General features: G+C 38.5%; 1 protein-coding gene across 3 annotated transcripts in view; it reads right to left on the bottom strand.

Annotated features, from left to right (window-relative positions):
* kcnn2 (potassium calcium-activated channel subfamily N member 2) overlaps positions 1–11901 on the bottom strand; it is a 150322-nt gene that overhangs the window by 42878 nt on the left and 95543 nt on the right. For all 3 annotated transcript variants that reach the window (XM_061908289.1, XM_061908288.1, XM_061908290.1), the window contains exon 3: positions 8487–8905. In XM_061908289.1, the coding sequence (XP_061764273.1) occupies positions 8487–8905 (419 nt within the window). The remainder of the gene's footprint in view (positions 1–8486; positions 8906–11901) is intronic.

Here is an 11901-nt window from a genome sequence, read left to right as displayed (position 1 = left end):
AGAAAAAAATAAAAAGAATATCAAAGGAATTTGGAATATTCTGAACAAGGTAATAGGAAGAACATTGGGGCCTACAAACCCACCAAGCTATTTTATCAATGAGGATAATAAGATGATAACAAATATGAAGGAAGTGGCAAATGGATTCAATTCTTTTTGTGTGACTGTTGGACCCAAATTGGCAAAGAGTATTGGAGAACATAAAGATATACAGAGTGGATGGAGAGGAGTTTTTTGCAGGGTTGGTGCACTAATTGTAAGCATATCTTGTGTTTTTATGTTGATTTAATAAAAATATGAAATAAAAAAATAAATAAAATAAAAATAAAAAAAATTATTAAAAATAATTAAAAATTATTCTGAGACCGGTACCAATCGAGCCCGGTGGTTGGGGACCACTGGTATAGATCATTCTATATTATTGTCCAAGTTGCATTCATTTGGTGTTAGAGGAGTAGTATTAGACTGGCTAAGAAGTTATTAAATAATAGACAACAGTTTGTGGATTTTGTGGGTAATACAGCTTAACAAATGAGGATTGTATGTGGAATTCCACATGGTTCGGTTTCCGGACAAAAATTGTTTATTTTATATATTAATGATATGTGTGAGGTATCAACGTTATTGAAATATGTATTTTTTTGCGGACAACACCAACTTTTATAGTTTGGGACATGACTTAAAAGCGTTATCAAACATTATTGAACAGGAAATGATTAAACTTAAGAGATGGTTTGATGTCAATAAATTAACATTAAATGTAAGAAAAATAACGTTTATAATTTTTTGTAAGAGGAAAAGGGAGGAAATGGTCAAACTGTCAATAGATGGAATTGATATTGATAGGGTTTCTGAACTTACATTTTTAGGAGTGATACTGGATGACACGGACATCTCATTTTGCATATGTACGGAAAAAGATGTCTAAGAGTATTTTTATATTAAACAAGGTAAAATATGTGTTAGATTATAGGACAATGCGTATATTGTATTGTGCACTTGTGTTTTTAGTGTGTTTTTTGTTTGTTTTCATTATAATTGGATGTATTTGTTGGTTTGTATGATATCCATTAAGTAAGACTATACTGTATCAGTCTTCGATATCATATCTATCATTTCATATATATCAGTCTTTGATATAATATTTATCAAATTATTATATATATAATCCTATAATACATATATATCATTATATATCATATTTAAAATTATGCGATATCATATATATCAGTCGTTCATATCATACATACCATTCTATAATATCATATATATAATTCTATGACGGACAGACAGACACACAGACGGACAGACAGACAGACAGGCAGACAGACAGACAGATAGACAGACGGATAGACAGATAGATATATAGATACATGGATAGAAAGATAGATAGATAGATAGATAGATAGATAGATAGATAGATGGATAGAACTTTATTGATTCCTTAATGGGAGTTCCCTGACGAAAATGTAAAATATGTTATATATATATATATATATATATATATATATATATATATATATATATATATATATATATATATATATATATATATATGTATATATATATATATAAGATAATATTATATATCAGTCGTTCATATCATATATATCATTCTATAATATCATTTATATATCATTCTATAATACTATATATGTCAGTCTTTGATATCATATATATCATTCTATAATATCATGTATATAATTCTATATCAGATGTAATTTTATAATATCATATGTATCAGTCTTTGATATAAAACAAACAACATGTTTACTTGACCCACTTCCTGGGAAAATGATCAAGGAGCTCTTTGTATTATTAGGTCCATCAGTGCTAAATATTATAAACTTATCACTTTCCTCGGGCACAGTTCCCCTAGCATTCAAAAAAGTGGTTATTCGTCCTCTTCTTAAAAGACCTAACCTCGATCCTGACCTCATGGTAAACTACCGACCGGTGTCTCACCTTCCCTTTATTTCAAAAATCCTCGAAAAAATTGTTGCGGAGCAGTTAAATGAACACTTAGCGTCTAACAATCTATGTGAAACCTTTCAATTCCGGTTTCAGGGCAAATCACTCCACGGAGACAGCCCTCGCAAAAATGACTAATGATCTATTGCTAACGATGGATTCTGATTCGTCATCTATGTTGCTGCTCCTCGATCTTAGCGCTGCTTTCGATAGCGTCGATCATAATATTTTATTAGAACGTATCAAAACACGAATTGGTATGTCGGATTTAGCCCTGTCTTGGTTTAACTCTTATCTTACTGATAGGATGCAGTGCGTCTCCCATAACAATGTGACCTCGGACTACGTTAAGGTAACGTGTGGAGTTCCCCAGGGTTCGGTCCTTGGCCCTGTACTCTTCAGCATCTACATGATGCCGCTAGGTGACATCATACGCAAATACAGTGTTAGCTTTCACTGTTATGCTGATGACACCCAACTTTACATGCCCCTAAAGCTGACCAACACGCCGGATTGTAGTCAGCTGGAGGCGTGTCTTAATGAAAGTAAACAATGGGTGTCCGCTAACTTTTTGCAACTCAACGCCAAAAAAACGGAAATGCTGATTATCGGTCCTGCTAGACACCGACCTCTATTTAATAATACAACTCTAACATTTGACGACCAAACAATTAAACAAGGCGACTCGGTAGAGAATTTGGGTGTTATCTTTGACCAAACTCTCTCCTTTGAGTCACACATTAAAAGCGTTACTAAAACGGCCTTTTTTCATCTCCGTATTATCGCTAAAATTCGCTCCATTTTGTCCACTAAAGACGCTGAGATCATTATCCATGCGTTTGTTACGTCTCGCCTCGACTACTGTAACATATTATTTTCGGGTCTCCCCATGTCTAGCATTAAAAGATTACAGTTGGTACAAAATGCGGCTGCTAGACTTTTGACAAGAACAAGAAAGTTTGATCACATTACGCCTGTACTGGCTCACCTGCACTGGCTTCATGTGCACTTAAGATGTGACTTTAAGGTTTTACTACTTACGTATAAAATACTACACGGACTAGCTCCATCTTATCTTGCCGATTGTATTGTACCATATGTCCCGGCAAGAAATCTGCGTTCAAAGGACTCCGGCTTATTAGTGATTCCCAAAGCCCAAAAAAAGTCTGCGGGCTATAGAGCGTTTTCATTTCGGGCTCCAGTACTCTGGAATGCCCTCCCGGTAAAAGTTCGAGATGCCACCTCAGTAGAAGCATTTAAGTCTCACCTTAAAACTCATTTGTATACTCTAGCCTTTAAATAGACTCCCTTTTTAGACCAGTTGATCTGCCGTTTCTTTTCTTTTTCTCCTATGTCCCACTCTCCCTTGTGGAGGGGGTCCGGTCCGATCCGGTGGCCATGTACCGCTCGCCTGTGTATCGGCTGGGGACATCTCTGCGCTGCTGATCCCCCTCTGCTTGGGATGTTTTCCTGCTCGCTCCGCTGTGGACGGGACTCTCGCTGCTGTGTTGGATCCACTTTGGACTGGACTCTTGCGTCTGTGTTGGATCCATTATGGATTGAACTTTCATGGTATCATGTTAGACCCGCTCGACATCCATTGCTTTCCTCCTCTCCAAGGTTCTCATAGTCATCATTGTCACTGACGTCCCACTGGGTGTGAGTTTTCCTTGCCCTTATGTGGGCCTACCGACAATGTTGTAGTGGTTTGTGCAGCCCTTTGAGACACTAGTGATTTAGGGCTATATAAGTAAACATTGATTGATTGATATATATATATATATATATATATATATATATATATATATATATATATAGATATATATATATATATATATATATATACACACACACGCACACACCAGTCTTTGATATCATATATATCAGACTTTGATATCAGATATAAAACATATGTGATATATATATATATATATGTATATCAATATTTGATATATATATATATATATATATACATATACACACATATATATACAACTATATATACACACACATATATATATATATATACACACATATATACATATGTATACACACATACATACATTATATATATATATATATATATATATATATATATATACACACACATATATACACACACGCATGATATCCAAGACTGATTATATATATATATATATATATATATATATATATATATATGTACATATATATACATATATATACACATATATATGTATATATATATACATATATAAATATATGTGTATATGTATATATATATATATATATATATATATATATATGTCTTGGATATCATACATATCACTTTATAATATATATATATATATATATATATATATATATATATATATATATATATATATATATATATACACATCTCATTCTACAATATCATATATACTGTATCATTCTTTGATATCAGATATAGCATTCTATAATACCATATATATCATTATACGATACATGTATCAGATATTTTGGATATCATACATCATTCTATAATATAACATCGTACATATCAGTATCTGACATCATAATTATCATTCTATAGTATTGTATATCCGTCTTTGATATAATTTAGGGCTATATTATGATATATATCAGTCTTTGATAAATATGGTATTATAGAATGATTAAAATGATATCAAAGACTGATATTTATATGTATCAAATACTGGTATATATAATATTATAGACCTAAATGATATCAAAGACTGATACATATAATATATAATGATATATATGAAATCAAATTCTATATATATATGATATACTATAGAATGATATATGATATCAAAGACTCATACAGTATATATATATATATATATATATATATATATATATATATATATATATATATACACATATTTATACATATATACACACACAAACATATATACACACATATACTGTATATACACACACACACACACACATATATACATATATATATATATATATATGTATATATATATATATATATACACACACATATACACTCTGAGCTGAGCTGCCACCTTATTGTGGTAGCGGAGTTTGCGTGTCCCAATGATCCTAGGAGCTATGTTGTCGGGGGCCTTCATTCCCCTGGTAGGGTCTCCCAAGACAATCAGGTCCTAGGTGAGGGATCAGACAAAGAGCCGCTCGAAGACCTTTATGAAGAAGAAAAATCAAGGACCCAGATTTCCCTCGCCCGGACGCGGGTCACCGGGGCGCCGCTCTGGAGCCAGGCCCGGAGTTGGAGCACGATTGCGAGTGCCTGGAGGCCGGCCTGGCATAGCTCAAAGAGGCAACGTGGGTCACCCCTCCAATGGGCTCACCACTCCTGGTGAGCCCATAAAGGTCGGGTGCAGTGTGAGCTGGGCGGAAGCTGAAGGCAGGGCACTTGGCGGTATGATCCTCGGCTACATAAGCTAGCTCTTGGGACGTGGAACGTCACCTCGCTGGGGGGGAAGGAGCCTGAGCTAGTGCGCAAGGTAGAGAAGTTTCGGCTGGACATACTCGGACTCACCTAGACGCTCAGCAAGGGTTCTGGAATCAGTTCTCTCGAGAGGGGCTGGACTCTCTTCCACACTGGCGTTGCACCCAGAGAGAGGTGATGAGCTGGGGGAGCAATTCTTGTTTCCACCCGGCTCAAAGCCTGTAAGTTGGAGTTCAACCCAGTGGACGCGAGGGTAGCTTCCCTCCACCTTCGGGCGGGGGGACGGGTCCTGACTGTTGTTTGTGCTTACGCACCAAACAGCAGTTCAGAGTTCCCACACTCGAGGGAGTACTGGAAAGTGCTCCCCCGGGTGATTCCCTTGTCCTACTAGGGGACTTCAACTTTCCTGTTGGCAACGACAGTGAAACCTGGAGAGGCGTGATTGGGAAGAATGGCCGCCTGGATCTGAACCCGAGTGGTGTTCTGTTATTGGACTTTTGTGCTCATCACAGATTGTCCATAACAGACACCATGTTCAAACATAAGGGTGTCCATATGTGCACTTGGCACCAGGACACCCTAGGCCACAGTTCCATGATCGATTTTGTAGTTGTGTCATTGGATTTGCGGCCTCATGTTTTGGACCCTCGGGTGAAGAGAGGGGCGGAGCCTTCTACCGATCACAATCTGGTGGTGATTTGGCTGCGATGGTGGGGGTGAACGTCGGACGGACCTGGCAGGCCCAAACTCATTGTGAGGGTCTGCTGGGAACGTCTGGCAGAGTCTCCTGTCAGAGAGAGTTTCAATTCCCACCTTCGGAAGAACTTTGAACATTTCACGAGGGAGGTGCTGGACATTGAGTACGAGTGGACCATGTTCCGCACCTCTATTTTTGAGGCTGATGATTGGAGCTGTGGCCCCAAGGTAGTTTGTGCCTGTCGTGGCGGTAATCCTAGAACCCGTTGGTGGACACCGGCGGTGAGGGATGCCGTCAAACTGAAGAAGGAGTCTTATCGGGTTCTTTGGGCTCATATGACTCCGTAGGCAGTGGACAGGTACTGACAGGCCAAGCGGTGTGCAGCTTCAGCGGTTGCGGAGGCAAAAACTCGGACATGGGAGGAGTTTGGGGGAGCCATGGAAAACAACTTCCGGATGGCTTCGAAACGATTCTGGACCACCATCCGCCGCCTCAGGAAGGGACCGTGTATGGTGCGGATGGTGTTCTGCTGACCTCGACTGCGGATGTTGTGGATTGGTGGAAGGAATACTTCGAAGATCTCCTCAATCCCACCATCACGTCATCCTATGAGGATGCAGTGCCTGGGGAATCTGTGGTGGGCTCTCCTATTTCTGGGGATGAGGTTGCCGAGGTAGTTAAAAAGCTCCTCGGTGGCAAGGCCCCGGGGGTGGATGATTTTCGCCCGGAGTTCCTTAAGGCTCTGGATGCTGTGGGGCTGTCTTGGTTGACAAGACTCTGCAGCATCACGTGGACATCGGGGTCGGTACCTCTGGATTGGCAGACCGGGTGGTGGTTCCTCTCTTTAAGAAGGGGAACCGGAGGGTGTGTTCCAACTATCGTGGGATCACACTCCTCAGCCTTCCCGGTAAGGTCTATTCAGGTGTACTGGAGAGGAGGCTATGCCGGATAGTCGAACCTCGGAATCAGGAGGAACAGTGTGGTTTTCGTCCTGATCGTGGAACTGTGGACCAGCTCTATACTCTCGGCAGGGTCCGAGAGTAGAGAGCCCAACCAGTCTACATGTGCTTTGTGGACTTGGAGAAGGCATTCGACCGTGTCCCTCGGGGAGTGCTCAGAGAGTATGGGGTATCGGAGTGTCTGAGTGTGGCGGTTCGCTCCATGTATGATCAGAGATCACTGGGAAGACCCAGGACACGTTGGGAAGACTATGTCTCCCGGCTGGCCTGGGAACGCCTCAGGATCCCCCCTGAAGAGCCGGAAGAAGTGGCTGGGGAGAGGGAAGTTTGGGATTCCCTGCTTCGGCTGCTGCCCCCGCGACCCGACCTCAGATAAGCGTAAGAAGATGGATGGATGGATGGATATATATATATATATATATATATATATATATATATCCATCCATCCATTTTCTACCGCTTATTCCCTTTTGGGGTCGCGGGGTGGCGCTGGCGCCTATCTCAGCTACAATCGGGCGGAAGGCGGGGTACACCCTGGACAAGTCGCCACCTCATCGCAGGGCCAACACAGATAGACAGACAACATTCACACTCACATTCACACACTAGGGCCAATTTAGTGTTGCCAATCAACCTATCCCCAGGTGCATGTCTTTGGAAGTGGGAGGAAGCCGGAGTACCCGGAGGCAACCCACGCATTCACGGGGAGAACATGCAAACTCCACACAGAAAGATCCCGAGCCTGGATTTGAACCAAGGACTGCAGGAACTTCGTATTGTGAGGCAGACGCACTAACCCCTCTTCCACCGTGTATATATATACATATATGTATATATGTATATATACATATAAATATATATATGTAGCTGAGATAGGCGCCAGCGCCCCCCGCGACCCCGAAAGGGAATAAGCGGTAGAAAATGGATGGATGGATGGATAGATAGATAGATAGATAGATAGATAGATAGATAGATAGATAGATAGATAGAGATATATATATATATATATATATATATATATATATATATATTGTATGAGAATCGTATATATCATTCTATCATATATGTATCAGTCTATAATATATATGTCGATAATATCATACATATCAGTCTTTGATATCATATATTTCATTCAATAATACTATATATATATATATATATATATATATATATACATATTCATCAGTCTTTGATTTCATATATACATCAGTCCAATACAGATGTAGTGCAGACACAGGTGTGCCTGTCAGCCCCCTGAAAGTGTGTAGCAGCTTTGCAGAGGGTGTAAGCTTTTTGAAAGGTATATTGTCGATACTTGAAATAGTGAGTTTGACTCTGGAAATGAAGAAGCAGCTAAAAGAATGTTCTGGAGAGGATCTATTCTTGTGCCTTATCTATGTTTGAACGTGAGGAAACGCAAGATGGATGGAGGCACCTCTCACAAGCTCTCACGGTCCATGCAGCGATGATCCACAGCGAGATGGTGAAGACCAGCAGCACGGTCCCAGGACAGATGGTCATGAGGGTCTTCATGACAAAGCGTGTGTTGAAGTTGATCTTGTTGAGCGCTCCGATGCTGCGAGATGAGGCGTCCGTGAAGAGTTTGCTGTGCAGCAGCATGACACGGGCAATCAGGTAGAGGCGCAGGAACATTGGGATGGACAAGATGATGTCCACATCGGCGTCCGTCTTGGACGGCACGTAGGAGTAGGCCAGGCGGGCTGTCCAGGTGAAGGTGTAGTTCCCCGGGATGGGGTGGATGGCACACACCAGGATCTCCAGGCAGATGAAGAACATGCGCTCGTATGTCATGGCAATCCTCCAGTCGTCTGCACCGTTGTCCACCATGAACAACTGTGGACCAGCAGAGACCAGGTTTTGGTGAGACCACATTTAGCATTATAGTCACACATTAAACTATTGGAACTCATGAATAACTGTGGACCAGCAGAGACCAGGTTTTGGTGAGACCGCATGGTCAGCATTATAGTCACACAGTGAACTACAGTAACTAATAAATAACTGTGGACCAGCAGAGACCAGGTTTTGGTGAGACCGCATGGTCAGCATAATTGTCACACAGTAAATTACAGGACTGCGATGAGGTAGCGACTTGTCCAGGGTGTACACCGCCTTCCGCCCGATTGTAGCTGAGAAAGGCGCCAGCGCCCCCCGAGACCCCAAAGGGAATAAGCGGTAGAAAATGGATGGATGAATGGATAAATTACAGGAACTCGTGAATAAATGTGGACCAGCAGAGACCAGGTTTTGGTAAGACCACATGGTCAGCATTATAGTCACACAGTAAACTCCAGGAACTCATGAATAACTGTGGACCAGCAGAGACCAGGTTTTGGTGAGACTGCCTGGTCAGCATTATAGTCACACAGTAAACTACAAGAACTCATAAATAACTGTGCACCAGCAAAGGCCAGGTTTTGGTGGGACCACAAAGTCAGCATTATTGTCACACAGTAGGAACTAATTGAATAACTGTGGACCAGCAGAAACCAGGTTTTGGTGAGACCGCATTTTCAGCATAATTGTCACACAGTAAACTAAGGGCACATGACCTGAGTGATCTCACAGGAGAATAAGGGCACATGACCTGAGTGATCTCACAGGAGATTAAAGTCACATGACCTGACTGATCTCACCGGTGAATAAGGGCACATGACCTGAGTGATCTCACAGGAAAATATTGTCATATTACTTAGTACATTAATATGCAGATAGTGTCATATTACTTAGTAAATTAATTTGCAGATTCTGTCATATTACTTACTATATTCATTTGCAGATAGTGTCATATTAATGTAGACAATGTACATTCATATGCACATTGTGTCATATTACTTAATACATTAATATGCAGATAGTGCCATATGCACATTGTCATGACTGAAGATTTGGCAACTTGCCAGCAACTTTCAATTGAGTCTAATTTGAGATTTCTTATTAGGAGGTAAAAACTAGGTCTAAATGGGATCAGCGACCTAGAGTGTAAATCTTGCAGCGAGACATAAAATTCAAGTGCTGAATAGACTTTTGCCGCCTTCTCACGCAGAATTGGAAGCTGCTTTTCATCTTTTTTCCAGCCAAAGACAAAAAAGGTCACTGAAAAATATGGCGTCAATGTTTTCATTTGCTGGCAGACACGTGCAGGTGACAGTTGTCACATGACGGAAAAGGAAGTACAGAACACCTCATGTAGTTTCATAGAGGGGCCGTCATTTAGTTAGGTTTTTTTTTTTAAATATATTTATACTTATATAAAGTTTATTGTTTTAAACATTTATACTTCTCTTAAGTTTCTTATTTTAAACATTTAAACTTCTGTAAAGTTTATTATTTAAAGCATCATAACTTCTATAAAGTTTATTCTTTTAAACATGTATACTTTTGTTAAGTTTAATCTTTAGAACATTTATACTTCTATAAACTATTCTTTTAAACATTTATACTTCTGTAAAGTTAATTATTTTAAACATTTATACTTCTGTAAAGTGTATTCTTTTAAACAATTTCACTTATGTAAAGTTTAGTCTTTTAAACATTTATACTTCTGTTAAGTTTAATCTTTTGAACATTTATACTTCTGTTAAGTGTATTCTTTTAAACAGGTTTACTTCTGTTAGGTTTATTATTTTAAACATTTATACTTCTGTTAAGTTTATTCTTTTAAACATTTATACTTCAGTTTAATATTTTGAACATTTATACTTCTGTAAAACTTTATTCTTTTAAATATTTATTCTGCTGAAAATTGTATTCTTATAAAAAATATGTTATATTTAATCTTTTGAACATTTATAATTATGTAAACTTTCTTTTTTTTAAACTTAACTTCCATCCATCCATCCATTTCTACCGCTTATTCCCTTTCGGGGTTGCAGGGGGTGCTGGCGCCTATCTCAGCTACAATCGGGCGGAAGGCGGGGTACACCCTGGACAAGTCGCCACCTCATCGCAGTTAAGTTTATTCTTTTAAATAGTTATACTTCTGTTAAGTTTATTCTTTTAAACAGGTTTACTTCTGTTAAGTTTATTATTTTAAACATTTATACTTCTGTTAAGTTTATTCTTTTAAACATTGAAACTTCTGTTATTTTTAATCCTGTAAACATGAATATGTCTGCAAAGTTTAATCCTGTAAACATTGATACGTCTGTAAAGCTTTGTCCTGTAAACATTGATATGTCTGTAAAGTTTAGTCCTGTAAACATGTATACGTCCGTAAAGTTTTGTCCTGTAAACATTGATACTTCTGTAAAGTTTAGTATTTGTAAAGATTGATACGTCCGTAATGTTTTGTCCTGTAAACATTGATACTTCTGTAAAGTTTAGTCCTGCAAACATTTACACATCTGCAGAATGTATTCTTTTAAACATTTACACGTATGTAAAGTGCATTCTTTTAAACATTTATACTTCTGTTAAGTTTAATCTTTTGAACATTTATACCTCTGTAAACTTTATTCTTTTAAACATTTATACTGCTGTAAATGTTATTCTTATAAAAAATGTTCAGTCTAATCTTTGTAACATTTATACTTCTGTAAACCTTATTATTTTAAACATTTATACATTTGTTAAGTTAATTATTTTAAACATTTTTACTTCTGTTAAGTTTATTCTTTTAAACAGGTATACTTCTGTTAAGTTTATTCTTTTAAACATTTATACTTTTGTTAATTTTAATGCTGTAAACATGTATATGTCTGCGAAGTTTAATCCTGTAAACATTTATACGTCTGTAAAGTTTAGTCCTGTAAAGATTGATACGTCTGTAAAGTTTAGTCCTGTAAACATTGATACGTCTATATAGCTTTGTCCTGTAAACATTGATA

Source organism: Nerophis ophidion, linkage group LG08 (genome assembly GCF_033978795.1).
Source record: "Nerophis ophidion isolate RoL-2023_Sa linkage group LG08, RoL_Noph_v1.0, whole genome shotgun sequence".
NCBI lineage: Eukaryota > Metazoa > Chordata > Actinopteri > Syngnathiformes > Syngnathidae > Nerophis > Nerophis ophidion.
The sequence above is the reverse complement of the archived record's forward strand: the minus strand, read 5'-3'. Positions and strand labels throughout refer to the sequence as shown.